General features: G+C 49.0%; 1 protein-coding gene across 2 annotated transcripts in view; it reads right to left on the reverse strand.

Moving 5' to 3' along the window:
* Positions 1–66: 66 nt before the first annotated feature.
* Positions 67–17,221, reverse strand: part of Axl (AXL receptor tyrosine kinase) — a 30,405-nt gene continuing 13,250 nt past the window's right edge. The window contains exons 7-20 of one of the 2 annotated variants that reach the window (XM_021168625.2): positions 16,863–17,073; positions 16,432–16,571; positions 15,691–15,841; positions 15,447–15,473; positions 12,846–12,978; positions 12,357–12,448; positions 8,867–8,962; positions 8,620–8,697; positions 6,627–6,719; positions 6,149–6,270; positions 5,489–5,598; positions 3,587–3,746; positions 2,955–3,091; positions 67–1,238 (exon numbers count right to left, since the gene is read on the reverse strand). In XM_021168625.2, coding sequence (XP_021024284.1) covers positions 887–1,238; positions 2,955–3,091; positions 3,587–3,746; positions 5,489–5,598; positions 6,149–6,270; positions 6,627–6,719; positions 8,620–8,697; positions 8,867–8,962; positions 12,357–12,448; positions 12,846–12,978; positions 15,447–15,473; positions 15,691–15,841; positions 16,432–16,571; positions 16,863–17,073 — 1,902 coding nt within the window. In that variant the 3' untranslated portion in view covers positions 67–886. The remainder of the gene's footprint in view (positions 1,239–2,954; positions 3,092–3,586; positions 3,747–5,488; positions 5,599–6,148; positions 6,271–6,626; positions 6,720–8,619; positions 8,698–8,866; positions 8,963–12,356; positions 12,449–12,845; positions 12,979–15,446; positions 15,474–15,690; positions 15,842–16,431; positions 16,572–16,862; positions 17,074–17,221) is intronic. The other variant, XM_029479961.1, reaches the window with a different exon arrangement.

The following is a 17,221-nucleotide window of genomic DNA, read 5'->3' on the forward strand; positions in this document are numbered from 1 at the left end:
AGCCTGGTCTACAAAGTGAGCTCCAGGACAGCCAGGGCTACACAGAGAAACCCTGTCTCGAAAAACCAAAAAAAAAAAAAAAAAAAAAAAAAGAATCTAGAACCTTGGACTAAATTTTAGATTATCATCACATCATAGCTTAGAAACTCCGCTGGAGACTCTTAAAGCTTTTGAATTTCAGAGTCTAGAATCATATTTCCTTGAGATACAGGATTTTTATATAAAAGAATCTATGGTCATAAGGCTTCAGAATCTGTGTTTGACCATCACTGGGGTCTTAGAAATTAAAAAAATAAAAGTTTGAAACATTATGATCTGGAGTATTCCAACATGAGCCTTAAACTGTTAAACTGGAAAAACAGTATGCCTTAGAACCTCCATGCCTAGAATCTTTAGAATTTAAAAATCTACACTCTTCCACTGACAGGACCCCTGGCTCCAGAAAAATAAAGTCTAGAACCATTAAGCCTTAGGTCCTGGAATCTCAGAGTCGTGCAACCTAAAACCATGGAAGCATTGCCAAGAATTATAGAACCAGAAAAATCTAGAGCCATAGAATCTCAGAGCCTTCGAGCAGTGGGCCTGTCTATAGCAACAGCGCTGCAGACCTAGAAACAAGCATCTCGGTTCAAAGACTCATCATTTTTGAGAACTTTGAACTCTAAACTCAAACCTTAAAATCTAGAACGCTGGGATGGAAGATGTGAGACGATCCCTTGAGACTGTTATGGATAGGGTGCATAAGGCATGGGCTGCATCTGAGAAGGGAGGGAAGGCCATTCTGCAGCTAGGGAGAAGGCCTGGAGTGACGGAGTGGGGGTGAGCTTTCCCCCAGTGGCAGTGCCTAGCTTGGGTCCTGAGAGGATGTCCCAGGCGGAAGATTGTCTCAGGCTCCGTCCTCCTGCCCTGGAGGTGCTGGGCAGCCTCTGTCAGCAGACAGAGTGGGTCCTGGGGCTGTAGAAGGACAAAGGACATAGCGTCCAGCTGAGTGGACGTCAGCTGCAGTGAGACAGCTACAGGAATCCTTAGGATCAGGTTGGGTTGGGGGGTCAGCTCCTCCAGCAGCCCCACGGGGTTCAAGGTGGCTTCCGCCCTCATCCATGTTGACATAGAGGATTTCATCCGGCTCCTGAGCAGGGGGCAGAGCCTTCAGTGTGTTCTCCAAGTCTTCCCGGAGCTCTGCAAAACTTGGCCGGTCTCGAGGGTTCAGTTCCCAGCACCGAGACATCAGGGCATACCTAATGAGGGAAAGCAAAGGGGGCAGACTGAGCAGGGGCTCAGAGGGGAGCATACTAGAGGTTAAGGGGAGCATTTAGGGCATTCAGGTGAGAATGAGAACCTGGGAACTAGAGAGAGCCTCAGCAACTTAGGGATGTCTACAGGGATTTGAGAACTGCAAAGTTTCTGAGGTGGGCCAGAAAGCAGCTCAGGAACTAGGAAGGATCATAGAAAACCTCTCTGAGTCTTGGGTGGTTTTTAATGCGAGTTTGCTAGGGCAGAGCTTCCCAGTGTGGTCACACAGAACAGACTCTTGTACCAAGGCCTGGCCTTGCTGCTGTTTACCAAGCACATTGGGGAGGGGGCGAGGCACACCTATGGAATGAACTAGAAGTCATATGATTTTCCTATGTCCTTACATTCTCTGACACTCCACCATTCAAAAGCTGAGACTAAGTCCCCACCATGAGTGTAGGGATTTGCTTCTGGCTTAGCAGAAAACATGGCACACGTGTGACTTGTAAGACTAGGTCATAAAAGGCAGTGCAGCTACCTCTTGCACATTCTCTCGGATCATCTTGTAAGGAAGCTCAAGTCACTGTATGAAGAGGTCTCATTTGTTTATTTGTTTATGTCTTCATATAGCCCTGGCTGTCCTGGAACTTGCTCTGTAGATGAGCTTGATCTCAAACTCAAGAGATCTGCCTGCCTCTGCCTCTGCCTCTGCCTCTGCCTCTGCCTCTGCCTCTGCCTCTGCCTCCCGGATGCTGGGAATAAAGGTGGGTGCCATCATCCCCAGAATGAGCTTGCCACTTTGAAGTCAGCTTTCCAGCCTCAGCATTCACATGCATCCCCAGCTGCTGCCTTGATAACCTTGTGACAGACCTGCAGCAGAACCACCCTACTAGGCTACTCTCAGGCTGATCTTCAGACACCATGAAACAAAGGTTGGGTTTAAATTATTAGGTTTTGGAATGTAGAAGCTCATACAGCAGCAAATAATATGCCCTTCCTGAAGACTTCAATTTTCTCATTGGCAAAAATGGGGATAACCATGGTGCCTGTCTACTAACGGTGGCTGTGGTTGGGATCAAATGAGTCAATACAAGTGGAACACTGTATCACTGCCTTCCAGTAAGTTCAGTAAAAGATTAGCTATTAATCTCATCCTCTAGGAGTGCCCAAAGGAATCGTGGGGAATCTGAATCCCCCCACCTGACCCAAGCAACATCCTCTTCTTAACCTTAAAGTATGGGCTAAAAATCACGCCTTTCTCTACACTCTGTGATGCCACAGAGGTTTCCCCGCTAGCAACTCAGAGATCTAAGAGTCTGGAGAAGGTCAATGAAGCAGAGTGGGGGTTTCTGCACAGGACCCTGGGTGTTGAGGCGCATGGGAGGTAAGGGACTGTGGGAGGTAGGGGTCCCAAGGCCAGGGCTACCCAGGAAGGTTGTATGCAGTTGATCATTGCTTAAGACCACCTGGCTGAGGTGGGAAGGGGTTGACCCAGCTTGCCTTCCACACAGCCAACAGAGAGGAAAAAGGTTCCTTTAGCAATCTCCCACCCTACTGGCATTCTCAGAGCACTGGTGAGGGGCAAATGGGTTTCTTAATATTCTGAGGGGTTCCATGCACATTTAGTCAGAACTTGAGATGTTGTTGGGGGCTCTGTGTGTGTAATTGAAGGTTGGATTAAATTCTGAGGTGGGGTTAAGGGGAGTTTTAAAGGTCCTCACAGGCCGTCCAGACAGTCCACAGGCTGTTTCAGACGATTTCCTTGACGCAGGTAGTCGTAAATCTCACTGTTCTCCACCCCTGGATAGGGAGTTTGGCCTCGGGTGGCGATCTCCCACATTGTCACACCGAAGGACCACTGTTGGAGTAGAGGAAGCGGGGTGAGAGGATCTCTCCTACACAAAGACACCTCCAACATGAGTTAAGACAAGCACTCAACACTTACGTGGACATTTGTTGACAGCGGCATCTATGGGTGTATCACAGTATGCACAGGAAGATTTTGACAGGTATACACACACACACACACACACACCCGGTACCTGACTTTGTAGGATGCAGAGATATGCACACCTGTGTACACATTTGCATGATGTCACATGTCACCCTTCATGCCCACATTGTTGTACACATCCTATGGCATACTTGGTCACCACTGCTTCCTGAGTACCCATACTGTTACCACGCATGTGTCCTAGCCCTGTACACATATTATTCATACGTTCTCCAAACATGTCCTGGCCTCACAGACAACTTTGCAAGGATGCCCACAGGTCCCTGTGAGCCCTTCAGCTTCTCAGGCCTTGTCACCCATGCTGGCATGATTACTTGCTCCTGGCCAGGGCACACATACCACATCGCTCTTGCTGGTGTAGACCCGATCTGCCAGACTCTCAATAGCAATCCACTTGACTGGCATCTTGGCAATGCGCCCTTGGCGGTAGTAATCCCCGTTGTAGATCTTCTTGGAGAGCCCGAAGTCTGCCACACACACGGACATGTTCTCATTCAGCCTGCCCAGATTGGGAAAAACAGTAAGGTCAGGACATGGCTCAGCTCTACCAGGAAGCCTGCTGGGTCTCAGATGCGCCTCCACCTCCTGCCTGACCCCATAGTCCTGCTGAGGGTGGAGCTCTGACTCCTAAACCCTTACTCCGGTCCCAGAGGGAAACGCTTTACTTCTGGTTCCTGCTACAATGAGTCTGGACAAAAGGGCTTCCAAAAGCTTTCTCAGCTTTGGCTTTTTAATCAGTCTTGAGATCTTTCCGAAACTCCAGAGTTCCTGTTCTGTTTTCTTGGATTTAAAAAAAATGTTTATTGTTTTAATTATGTTTAGGTGTGTGCCTGCCTGTGGGTATGTGCATTCGAGTGTGGGTACCCATGGAGGTCCGAAGTGTAGAATCTCCTTGGGGCTGGAGTAACAGGAGGCCGATGTGAACCGATGTGAACCGATGTGAACGGATGCTGTGGGTTCTGGGACATGAACTTGGAAACAAACAAACAAACAAACAAACAGCCAGGAATGATGGTGTGTACCTATAATACCAGCCCCTGAGAGGCAGAGAAAGAAGAGTTGAGTTGAAGGTCATCTTTCACTATATAGTAAGTTCAATGCCATCCTGGCTAGGTGAGATCCTGTCTCAAAAAAAAAAAAAAAATCAAACTTTGGAGGCTGCAGAGATGGCTCGGTAGCTAATTGCACTTGTTCTTGCAGAGAACCCGGGCTTGATTCCCAGCACCCACACAGCAGCTCACAACTGTCTTTAACTCTGGTGCCCTCTTTTGGCCTCCTTGGCACTGCTCACACATAATGCAGACATGTAGTCAAAACATCCATGCATATAAAATAAAAAATAAATCTTTTAAAAAAAATCAAGCCAAACCAGACAAAACAAACAAAGGAGGAAAATAAAAAAAACCAACAAAGAAACCAAACAAAACCTTACACAATGTGTGTGTGTAGACCAGGAAGGGCAGAGACAATAACTACACAAGTGCATCCATATAGACAGTACCTATATCTTTTAAAAAGTCCAAGAAAGGTCAGGTGTGGCTGCACACATCTTTACCCTAGCACTCGGGAGGCAGAGACAGGAGTATCTCTGTGAGTTCAAGGCCAGCTTGGTCTACATTCGCAAGATTCAGGACAGCCCAGGCTACACCCAAATAAACAACAATAAAGACCCCAGTGTAGGGCTTCTCTAGAAAGCCTTCCCAAGCATCTCCTTGCTGGCCTTCTCTGGTGCTTTGGATATAAAGTGTCACCTCACAGAGGGGAACAGTCCCCTGAAGGCTTAATCCCCAGCGGGTGATGCTCTCCCTTGATGAGCTCACAGCAGAGCGGTCAGTACAAGGAGATGGGGGTCTCGCTGCAGGAAGTGGGCACTGGGAAGGTTCCTCTGATGGGTAAATGTCTCTCTCTGCTTTCCTGCTCCCCCCGAGGTAAGCAGTGATACACCACTCCGCTCTATCTCAGTCATGACGCCACACCTTCCCAGGAGTTCACCGCGATGGTGCCACGTGACCCGTGGTCTGGAATCTCTAAAACCCTGAGCTCAAATCAATCTTTCCTCTCCACTTGTTTCCCTCGGGTATTTTGTCACAGTCACAAAATGGCGACTGCCACACCTTTCTAACCTTGTCTGGAGGTCCAACCCTCCCAAAGGCTCCTTTCCCTTTCATCCTGGGGGTGGGGTGGGGGGTGGGGAAGAAGCTTCTTGCAGAAGGAGGGGCTTCCAGAGGGCTTGCCACTCACATGCAGTTTCTGGCAGCCAGGTCCCGGTGTATGAATCTCTTGGTACTCAGGTACTCCATACCACTGGCAATGTCGGCCATGAACTTCACTAGCATCTGAGTGGGCAGGAACTGGAGGGCCAAGGCCAGGAGAAGTGGTCAGAGTCAAACAAGGGCCTCCTTCCCTCCCTGTGTGTGTCTGGATCTACTCTGGTTTTCATGGCTTTGAGAACATCAACCCTTTTCTATAGCTACAGGGTCCTAGAAAACCTACTCCTCTCTGATTTGGGCTATTTCTCTAGCCTTAGATACCCATCTGAGCCAGGGACCCCCTTCCTGGGTTTCAGACCCTGGTCCATGCTAAGCCTTGGTTAGGAATTTGTTTCCTGCTTGCATCTCAAAGTATCTCCTTAGTCTCCTTCAAGGTCACCCTTTCAGTCAGGCCTTCCCTCCACCCCAATTAATTCCAAGGCCACTTTATTGTTCTCTCCTTCTGCACTTCCTTCATAGCACTCACTGCTCTTGCTTATTCCTGTTAACTTATTTATTGCCTTGTCCACCCCTGCAATACAGGCCCCTCGAGGGCCAGCTAGAGGTCAGCCGTGGCCTTCCTTCTCGGCGCCTGCGCAGCTGCTAAGTGTTCACTGAATACTCATGGACCGGAAGAGTAGATGCCTCTCACCACTGGCTGGTCCCCGAGCCGGGAGTACAGGAGGAAACTGTGTAGGTCTCCATGTTTCATGAAAGGCAAGATGACCACAGGTTCTGGGAAACCCTCTCGGTCAGAGCCCTGGAAACAGACGCCTGAGCCCCCCACCCCAGGAAGATCAGTTATTCTGGCAAGGCAGAAGAGGGGAACCCAACTCTCTCCCAGACAGACTCAGCCTCCCCCTTTCCCACCCCCTCAAATCTAATCTCCATATTATTTGGGAGGTAGATGGTAAGGATGAAACTTCAGAGAGGCCATTTCCCAGGGATGTTTCCGGAGCCCTCCTGGGGACCCTCAGCTATTTCTGGGAACAGGTCAGGGGTCGCATTCCAAGTTGAGGGAGCAAAAGAAGAGGAGCTTGCTGATCCTGAAGGAGAAGCGGGTAGGGAGCCAGGAAGTCTGATCTTTCTGGGCTCTGGGCTGGGCCTGGGAGAACATGCCCCTCCCTCACCAATGAGCCTCATGACGTTGGGGTGGTCAAATTCCTTCATGCAGACAGCTTCACTCAGGAAATCCTCCAGCTCTGATCTTGTGCAGATGGCAACTTAGGGGAGAAAGGGAGGTGAATAACAAGGGTGGAAAAGGGAGGGAGGAAGGAGGAGGGAGAGGATTTCTTCTTCCCTCCTCCAGTCTCCTGCCATTCTTCACCACCACCACCACCACCATCACCACCACCACCACCACCACCACCATCATCATCCAAATTCATCAAATGTTATTACTGGATCTTAAGATGTCATACGCACTGTTTTACTTACATAGTTATTTTATCCTCAATAAGTATAGTACACATGGTACTAGCTTGTCTGCTTGTTTATGAAGGCCAGCAAGGAGATGCTTGGGAAGGCTTTCTAGAGAAGCCCTACACTGGTCTTACAAATGCAATGCAGTCCCCTCACTGGGAGAGTTTAGACAAGAGCTCTATTGGTGAGCTGTGTTCTCAGTTCCTCCATGGCAAATTCTAACCAAGCATTCTACTACCAAGCCAGGCCCCCAGCCCCTCCCTGGGGGATTCTAGGCAGGGGCTCCACCACTGAGCCACTTGGTTTTGTTTTGTTTTGTTTTGAAACAAGGAAGTTTATGAGTTGGAAGCCAGTTTTACACACATTATGAGATGTCTTAAAATGAAAAAAAAAAAGCAGTAAAGTAGCTCAGAGGGAGGGTATTTGTCTGACACGTGCAAGGCTCTGGAGTCTCCAGAACCAACTTTCGACACCCCACCCCCACTCACAGGCACAAACACACATGTGCGCATGCCCACACACACATACACATGTGCGCGCGCGCGCGCGCGCGCGCGCACGCGCACACACACACACACACACACACACACACACACACACACACACAAACACACAGCAGCTTAATCTAGTACACAGAAGATGCTTAGTAATGAACATGCAAATGCATTGACGGCTCCGTAGCTCAAGCCCCAAAACTCAAAATTCACACATCATTGCTCTCTGCCCTCCAGCCCTAGCCTAACCCCGATAGGCTTTCCTTCCTGTAGGAAAGGACTTCTCCTTGATTCCATATGCTGTTTAACTACTGACTGGCCTTTACCCTCTCTGATGAGATAGTTGCAATACATTATCAGTATGCATTACATGCCACCACTGGCACTTAGTGCTTTGTTTTATAATAGTCCTAAGAAATAGCGACATCATGAATGTTTTTTCCCAAGGAAGAAAGGAAGGCTTGAAGAGGTAAAGTCAGAGCTGATAATGCGAGTGGCTGGCTGTGCCTCATTCTGTCCTGCCCTCCTTCGAAAAGTCATTTCCAAGTTCCCTTTCCTGCTAGCGGCTATCAGTGGCAGACATTGGTGAAAGAGAAGCCAGGATATCTCACCCTCTTTCCACTTCCATTGCCTTGGAACTGTTACATGTTCACCAGGTTTCTTTTTTTCTTTTTCTTTTTTGTTTTTTTGTTTTGTTTTGTTTTGTTTTGTTTTGTTTTGAGACAGGGTTTTTCTGTATATCCCTGGCTGTCCTGGAACTCACTTTGTAGACCAGGTTGGCCTAGAACTCAGAAATCCGCCTGCCTCTGCCTCCCAAGTGCTGGGATTAAAGGTGTGTACCACCACCGCCCAGCTGTTTGCCAGGTTTCTAACTCTCCCTTGGAAAGCCCTTGATTCTGTGTTCTCAGCTCCTTGCTGGCTATGGGCTCTGCCTACAACTTCCTCCCTTTGCCCTTCAGCCTAGAGGTGGAAGTGACTTCCTGTTGTTGCTAATCTGTTTGTCTTGATGTTTCAGTTATTATTATGCTACCCCAACCTTCATTCAATGTGATGGCAATGTCCCTAAATTCAACTCCTTCTATTTGAGTATCTGGCACAGGCTCCATTTTCTTGCTGGGAACACTGGTACTTTCCAGAGCATAGGGAAGAGGCTTGGGTTAGGGACCGGGGCTGCTGTACGTGTGCTTGCACACGACCACATACTCACTTTTCATGGTCTTCACAGCGACCTTGAGGATGGAGTCATCCTGATTGAGCTGGCCCTCCATCACAGCGCCAAATTCTCCTGGGGCAGGAAGAAGAAAGACATCTCAGAAGGGGCAGTGTTGCCTGCAGTTGGCTGAGAACTGGGGAGAGAGGAATCTTGGCATTTTGGTGGGTTATGCGCCTGTATGTGTACATGTGCCTGTGTGTGTGCCTGTGCACATGTGTGGACATGTGCTGGAGGGACTCACCTTCTCCCAGGGTCTTCCCCAGGGCCACCTTATGCCGATCTACCATGACGTCTCGTAGTTTCTCCTTCAGCTCTTCACTGATACCGAGACTGTTCACTGAGATGAGGCAGATGGAGCCGTGTGGCAGGGTTGATGATCAGGTAATGTGAACCAAGAAGGACAGACCCACTGATGAGTCACTGAACTGTGTCCAGAGCACTCAACCCATCCCAGTCCCTGTAGCCTCCCAATCGGCTCCATAGAAGCAACTACTAGGTTAAAATCTGGCCCCAGTCTCACTGTAGTGGGTACTCTAACTGGTCAGTGCCCTCTACTAAACATAGTTCTTCAGAGTCTGAAGTTTACCAGCACAAAGAAATGGTCTTTCAAGAGATAGAAAGTCTAATTAGCTAATCACCCAGACTTGATACTTGCACATTATATACAAGTATCTAATTATCCCCCTGTATTTCAGAATCTGTACCCCATAAATATTATAATTATGTGATTACAAAATAAGAAAGGTGGGCATAGTATCACATTCCTCTAATCATCCCCTAGGGAGGAAAAGCAGGCAGATTGCTGGGAGCTTGAGGCCAGTGTGGGCTACATAAGGGGGCTAGTCTCAAAATATGTATCTTTAGCATTCGGTAAGCAGAGGCAGGCATATATATCTCTGTGAATTTAAGACAAGGCTGGTCTACTTAATGTATTTGAGGTGGGTGTGAGGGCTACATACTGAGATCCTGTCTCACCAAAAGCTACTACCACCACCAAAACAAATCCATAATCTTCCTATAAGAAAATTATTAGGTACTGCAGAAGTCACTGTATTCAATTTAGTTTTTTTTAAAAACAGTCTTAATATGCAGCCTAACCTAGCCATATTCCCAGCCCCTCATTGAGGGATTCTAGACAGGGCTCTACCACTGAGCCACGACCCCAGCCCTTCACTGGGGGACTCTAGGCAGGGGCTCTACCACTGAGCCACACCCAGCCCCTCACTGGAGGATTCCAGACAAGTGTTCTATCACTGAGCATTGGGCTATATCCCCAGACCTCTTTTACTCTTCTTTTGAAACAGTCTCACTAAGTTACACAGGCTGGCCTGAACTCAATCTAGCCCAGGCCAGTCTCAAACTTTCAGTCTTCCTGCTTTAGCCTGCCATGATCTGCCACCCCCGCCCAGTTTAAGATAGCAGTTTGTTTTATTTTTAAATCTGTGTTTATATGTATATATGTATGTATGGGTTTTTGCCTGCATGTATAGCTGTGCACCATGTATATGCAGTACCCATGGAGGCCAGAAGATGACATCAGATACCACGGCACAGGCGTTATTGAAGGCTGTGAGTCACCATGTGGGTGATGGGAATTGAACACAGGTCCTCTGAGAAAACAGCAAATGCTTTTAACCACTGAGCCATCTATCTCTCTAGCTCCTGACAATGGTTTTTAAAAATCCAGTGACATACAGGCATATGTTCTCTCAACCACAGAGTGTTAATGTCTTCACAGATCAGGGAGCCTGAGGGACAGTCCCTTGAAAGTTTATAAAGAATGGGGGTGCAAAAGAGCAAGCAGCATCTTGGTACCACTGTGAAAATCATTTTGACCTCATGGATGTCCAGCCCAGCTCTCCAGAACCTCTTGGGACCAGGCTCATGCTGCGAGAATTGTGGCTTTGTATCACTTCAACAAATCACTGTGGTCATCCAACTACTGTTTCCTTCTCTTCTTAAGTAAATGTCTTTCCCAGCCCTTCCCAGCATCCCGTGGGACACTGGCAGTTTGGGCTGTGTGCTAGATCTAGACTTAGATCTGTCCTTTTGCTCTCTGGATTCCAGCTGGAAAACTGAGGGGCTTTCATGGTGGTGGCCTTGGAGGATGACCTCAGCTGGGGCCTTCTGTGACTCTATCGTCTTATGGATCTACAGTTCTAAGACCCTATGACTTTCAAAACTGAGAGCCTAGAGCCCTGAGCATACTGTTTTCCAGACCAAGATTGAATCTAGATTTCAGTTGTTTCTAATGTTCTATAATTTCAAGAGGCCACTTCTGAGTGTGGCCATTAGGAGTATTGACTTCAGGTTGTATATGGTGGCACATTCAAGTAATCCCAGGACATGGGACTCTGAAGCAAGAGGATAGAGAGTTCAAGGGAAGTCTGAGCTCCCTAGTGAGGCAACGTCTTAAGGAACCAAGGGCTGAGTGTATGACTCAATGGTAGCCTGCTTGTCTTGCATATGTAAGGCCCTGTGTTGTAGCCCCAAGAAGGGAGAGGGAGGGAGGGAAAGATGGAGTGAGGGAGAGACAGTTTCAGACAGACAGGAGGGGAGAGAGAGCTTCAGAGCAAGTTGCTGGAGGTAGGATCACAACTTCAAGAGAACCCTGGTTACATAGAAAGTTTAAGGGTAGCCTGAAACTCTATCGCAAAAAAGAAAATGAAAGCAGACAAACATGAATTCATAGGAAAGCTGGCTGGGTTTAAATCTCCCGTATCCATAACCTCACAGCCTGTGTGGCATTAAGCAGGTTACTTAGTTACTCTCTGCTACAGCTCCCTCATCTCTGAAGGCAGGGTGATAACACAGCTCATGCCTTTGGGTTGTGAGGATTGAATGAGTAGATGTGTATAGAATGCTTAGAACAGTGCTCGTGGTGTGTGTGTGTGTGTGTGTAGGGACTGTCACACCATTGTCATTGTCATCATAATTGCCTAACAATATCCATCATCATCTTCTTCATCGGCATCATCATTAAACATTATCCCAAGATGTTCTGGCTCTTAGATTTGGTGTTCTGAAGATTTAGTGTGTCTGGGATTCAAATTGTCCTGGCCAGCACCCAGGAAGTGGAGGCAGAAAGGTTGCAAGTTTGTAGCTAGCTTCGTCTATAGTTCCTGCTAGTGGAAGATGGAGGCAAGAGAAGGCAGTCCAGCCTGGGCTTGATCTCAAAACAAACAAACAAACAAAACCCCAAATCCTTATTGGTTGTGGTTTAATGTCAACCTGACAATATCTAGAATTGCATAGGCAACAGGCCTCTGCGCATGTCTTGGAGGGAGTTTCTGAATTAGACACTAAGGTGGGAAGGCCCACCTTAACTGTGGTCTGCAGCATTTCGTGGCCTCGGGTTCTGGACTGAACAGAAAGGAGAAAGCAAGCTGAGCCAGGCATTTGTCTCCCTGGGCTTCCTGACTGCACACAGGAATTGACCAGCCACCTAACAGAGCCTTTCTTCATCAGGCTGGACTAGTCCTGCCCTCAAACACGGAGCCAAAATTAACCCTTTCTTCTTGAAGCTGTTTTTTTGTCCTCAGTGCTGAGAATGCACAGCACCCTATCGTCTACTGTTCTAAAGCTGTGTGTGGTCCAAGCCTCACAGTGCCTAGAGCCTGAGGCTCTAACATCCTTGTGTTCTGCAGACCTTCAGGAACTGTTGGCTCGTGCATCTGCAGAAGCTCAGAATCGGCTACAGGGGCCCACTTCTCCATTTGGAATTCACTTACAGGTGGCTTCAGTGGTCCGGCGACTGTAGGACTTCCGGGCGCGGTACCTGACTACCAGTTCACCTCTTTCCACGGTTGGCGCAAACACCTCCCTAGGGGTTGAAGGGAGAAGGTGAGGGATGAACAGAACCACGTGGAACCCTGTCCTTCTAGTGGGCATTGAAGCAAGCACCAGTGCATTCCCAAGCTGTGCAGCTGGCTCTCCCCTTCAGTGCATGCTGAGCACATCTGGTGCTGAGCACATCTGGAATTAGCACTCGCTGCCTTCCATCATCTCTTCAGGTCTCCTCATCCCCATTCAGACCTCTCTCTCTGTCTCTCTCTCTCTCTCTCTCTGTCTCTCTCTGTCTCTCTCTTTCTCTCTGTCTCTCTCTCTGTCTCTCTCTGTCTCTCTCTTTCTCTGTCTGTCTCTCACATACACACTCACACAGGCACAACCTCCTCATTGGTCTTCCATGACTTCAGCTTCCCTGATGAGTTCTAACTCACCCATATCGAGTCTCCTTCTTCCTCCGATGGACAAGGAACAGGGCCAAGATGAGGACGCAGGCGGCAGCCACAAGTGCTCCCAGCAGTACATACCACCAAGGCCACGAGAAGGCGCGAGGTGGGGGTTCACTCACTGTCAGAGGGTATGGGGGACAGATCACACAGCTAAGCCCCCTGGATCCAGTTCCCTGGGGCCCAAGTGGGAGTGACATGGAAGGGAGACAGAAGTGTGACCTGGGTGGAAAGGGAAGGTGAGGTGTGTGTATATAGGGAACATACAGGGAGGGGATGAGTGTGGGAGAGAGCTAGTAATGGTGCAGGGGAGACAGTGGCAGGATAACTGTGCAGAGAAGTGACCTGGGTGTGGGAAGACCAGTGAGGGAGGGAGAGAATTCACATAGTGCATGTGCATGGAGCACATGCATGGAGCACAAGGCTGAGGAACAACAAACTAAGGAATATCTTTTAGGAGTGCTCAGGAGGCGAGGACAAACACACGTGCATAAGGGAAGTGTTTGTGTGCACGCACGCGCAAGCATGAGGACAAAGAATGGGGTGGCCATTGGAGGAGCTTGGGCACAACACAAAGGCGAAATGTCCAGTTTTGTTTTGTTTTGTTTTGTTTTGTTTTGTTTTGTTTTGTTTTGTTTTGTTTTGTTTTAGGGAGGGTCAAATAAACCCCAGGCTAGTCTCAGACTTAGTATGCAGCCAAAGATGTCTTGAACTTCTGATCCTCCTGTTTCCACCTCCTGAGTGCTCGGATTACAGGGATGCATCATTGTGACTGGCTTATGGAGTGCTGGACCAGGGCCTCCTGCATGCCAGGCAAGCACTCTCTACCAGCTGAGCTACATCTCCAGCCTCCCTCCCCGCTCCTCTTTCTTTTTAGAGTCAAGGTTTTTTGCAGCTCAGGGTGGCTTGAACTAATTCTTCTGCCTCCATAGCCTTCCCATGTGCTGGGGTTGCAAGTGTGCATCAACCATGCAGGCTGTCAGCAGTGATCTTTCAGGATGTGGTTGAGCATGAGACAAGTGTGCAGTGAACATGCAACATACGTGAACTAAGCGTGAGCTGGCAAGTGAGGCGCACAGGAAGGGCACGGGAAAGTATAGGAAAGAGGACAGGTGTAGAGAAAGGAGGGACCGGACTATGGTTGGTCATGTGAGTGTGCTAAGAGTACAAAGAGGTAGGTGTGTGCATGTGTCTGTGTGTGTCTGTATGTGTTTGTGTGTGTCTCTGTGTGTGTCTGTCTAGGCATGTGTCTGTGTGTCTCTGTGTATGTGTCTAGGCATGTGTACGTGTCTGCGTGTGTCTGTGTGTATGTGTCTATCTAGGCATGTGTGTGTGTGTGATCTATGTATGTGTCTGTATAGGCATGTGTCTGTGTCTCTCTGTGTATGTGTATCTGTGTGTGTCTGTCTGTCAGTGTCTGTGTGTGTCTGTCTAGGCATGTGTCTGTGTGTCTCTGTGTATGTGTCTAGGCATGTGTACGTGTCTGCGTGTGTCTGTGTGTATGTGTCTATCTAGGCATGTGTGTGTGTGTGATCTATGTATGTGTCTGTATAGGCATGTGTCTGTGTCTCTCTGTGTATGTGTATCTGTGTGTGTCTGTCTGTCAGTGTCTGTGTGTGTCTGTCTAGGCATCTGTGTGTCTGTGTATGCATGAGAGTGGAGCATGTGCTGGGCATGTGTGAGGAAGGAAGGGCTGTCTCGGGGCATGAGAGGAGGGCTGAGGACGTAGAAGGAGGAGGCATGTGAAGAGCACTGAAAGCAGTGAGCTGGGTTCTAAGTGGTGGCTCTGCAGCGTTAGGAGGGTGCCATGGAAGTGGAAGAAGGTTTGAGAATTGCTGAAGAAATATTTGAAAAAGAGAATCTCTCTCCTTCCTTCTCTTCCCTTTTCTTCCTTTCTTCCATCCTTCCCTCCTCCTCCCTCTCCCTTCCTCTCATTGATCTGCCTATTCATCCCTTATACATTCCATCTATCCATTGGCCTATCTCTATATGAATTCATCTGTATGTATAACCATTCACTCTCCATATGCCTGCCCATGCATCCATCCATTTATACATCTACCTATCCTTCAAAAAAATTTTTTTTGAGACAGGGTCTTACTATGTGGCTGTCCTGGAACTCACTACATAGCCCAAGCTGGCCTCAAACTTAGAGAGATTCACCTGCCCCTATCTCCTAAGTGCTGGGATCCAATGCACATACCACTATGCCTGGCTATCTATCCTTCAGTATTCTTTTCCCACACATGCGTCTATCCATCCAAGTGTCTGTCAACCCAGTCTCCATATACTTATCCACTCATGCATCCCTCCTTTAATCTTTCCATTCATTCGTTCACCCACCCACACAGTGTATGTTAATTCACTCCTTACATACCCATGTGTCTGTATATCTATCCACTCTCCCATACCACACTCACTGGGCCATTCTAGGCACCTCCCTCAAGGACCTCACTAACTGACGAAGTGAAGGGTCAGAGAGATGTGTTTGGGATGCATGACAGCGGTGTGTAAAAGGTACATGTGTGGTGATGAGGCCCTCACTGCATGTTGAGGGAAGGCAGAAAAAGGGGGCGCAAAAGCCCTTACCCAGATGGTGGAGTGGCTGTCCTTGCCCTGTGAGGAGAAAGGACAGAGGAGAGACATGCTCAGAGAGGGTGAGACTGACATGACGCCAAGTGAGCGGGCTGAGGGAGGCTCTGTGTCAGGCTCAGGGTAGCAACAGAATCTAAGCTGGGGGAGCACTCAGAGGCATGGGGAACAAGTCAAAGGTGCCAGGAAGAGACCATCCTAAGGGAAGCTTGAAGGGGGCTGGGTATGGCTTTAGAGTTACCTGGGCGCCAGGGTTCTAGGGGCACAGGAAGGCTCCAGGGCCCATCCCCAGCCGAGGTATAGGCTGTCACAGACACAGTCAGGTTAGCCACAGGCCTGTCCCCCCGCAGTTCCAAGGTCACCTCTCGAGTTAGCCCTATATCCATAAGTACCTAGGAAGTCCAGAGGCGACATCAGGAGGGACACCTACATCTTGAACTCCTAAGACTCAACTCTTGTTCATCCTTTCCCCTCGTCTCTACATTTGTCTCCACATCTCTAGCTCCATGCACTCTGGAACGTCAGCTGCACAGGGCAGGGACTCCGCCTCATCTCTGGCCATATCCTTAGCTTCTCAGAACAGTGCTTGGCACCAGGCACAGCTCAGCATTTGTTGAAGAACTGAATTCTCATCTTTTTGTCCTCATCTAACCCCTTCTAACTTCCCACCCCTCTCTCCACCTTGGGGTGCAGCTAGCCCAGATAAAACATCTGTATAAATTAGGAAGTGCCTCATCCCTAAGATGCTGTAAAAGTTACAATACCCAAGCCCACTGAGGTGCTGTTACAATGCTCACAGACAGACATTCCTCAGCCCCTTCTTCGCGAACCCATTTAGGATTTCTGGAATGCGCCTCAGCGGACATGGTACAACAGTATAGTAGTGCCCGGTTTTCATAATTGTCTGCGTCTACTTTGTCATCTCTTTCCCATCTCCCGCTTCCCACAACCATTCCACCCTAACCCAGCCAGCAGCACCCACCTCGGGGGTGTCCTGGCCTCGATATGCCAGCCGGTACCCTAACAGGGTGCCTTGCAGGGGCACCCTTGGCTCCTGCCAACGCACGAGGACCTGGCTCCCATTCCGCATGGCGCTAACGTTCTCAGGGGGACCCAAGGGCACTGGAGGACATGGAAGAGGGAAGCTGGTACCCCCACCTTTTCCTGACCCCCTCCCCTGTTCCCAGGAAGTGGGGCAGGTTGCAAAGAACACACGCGTGGGCAACTCGTGCAGGCCTTCCATGAGCGGAAGCACAGGGAGAGATCTGGAGAGAAGCCAAAGGGCAGAGCTCAGGGGTTAGGGACTGGACAAAGAGACTAAGGCCATTGTGGGGTAAAGGGGTGAGAGGAGAATTCAGGATGGGACCAATGAAAGCAAAGCCCAATGGTATCTTCCTCCCAAGACTTTCTTACCTCCCTCTGTGGTCTCCACAGGAAGCCAGTGGGTCCAAGGTGAGGGGCCCTGGCTGCTGGTGCAGGATACCCGGATGTGATATGGGGTGTGAGGAAGGAGCTTTTCCAGCCGAAGCTGGTGGGGGGGCACTGATACTTGCAAGGTGAGGGGCTCTTCTGGAGGATCTGACTTTCCCAGCCAGATACCCACCCCATCATCTGACAGCACGGCCTGAGGAAAGATAGGAGGATCAGAGGACAGTTACCAGTTACACTACTCTTGATTGTGGTCCTAGTGTGACTATACAACTTTGCAAGGATGTGTGGGTCTCTGAGTGTGTGTGTGTGTGTGTGTGTGTGTGTGTGTGTGTGTGTGTGTG

This window comes from Mus caroli, chromosome 7 (genome assembly GCF_900094665.2).
Source record: "Mus caroli chromosome 7, CAROLI_EIJ_v1.1, whole genome shotgun sequence".
Taxonomy (NCBI): domain Eukaryota; kingdom Metazoa; phylum Chordata; class Mammalia; order Rodentia; family Muridae; genus Mus; species Mus caroli.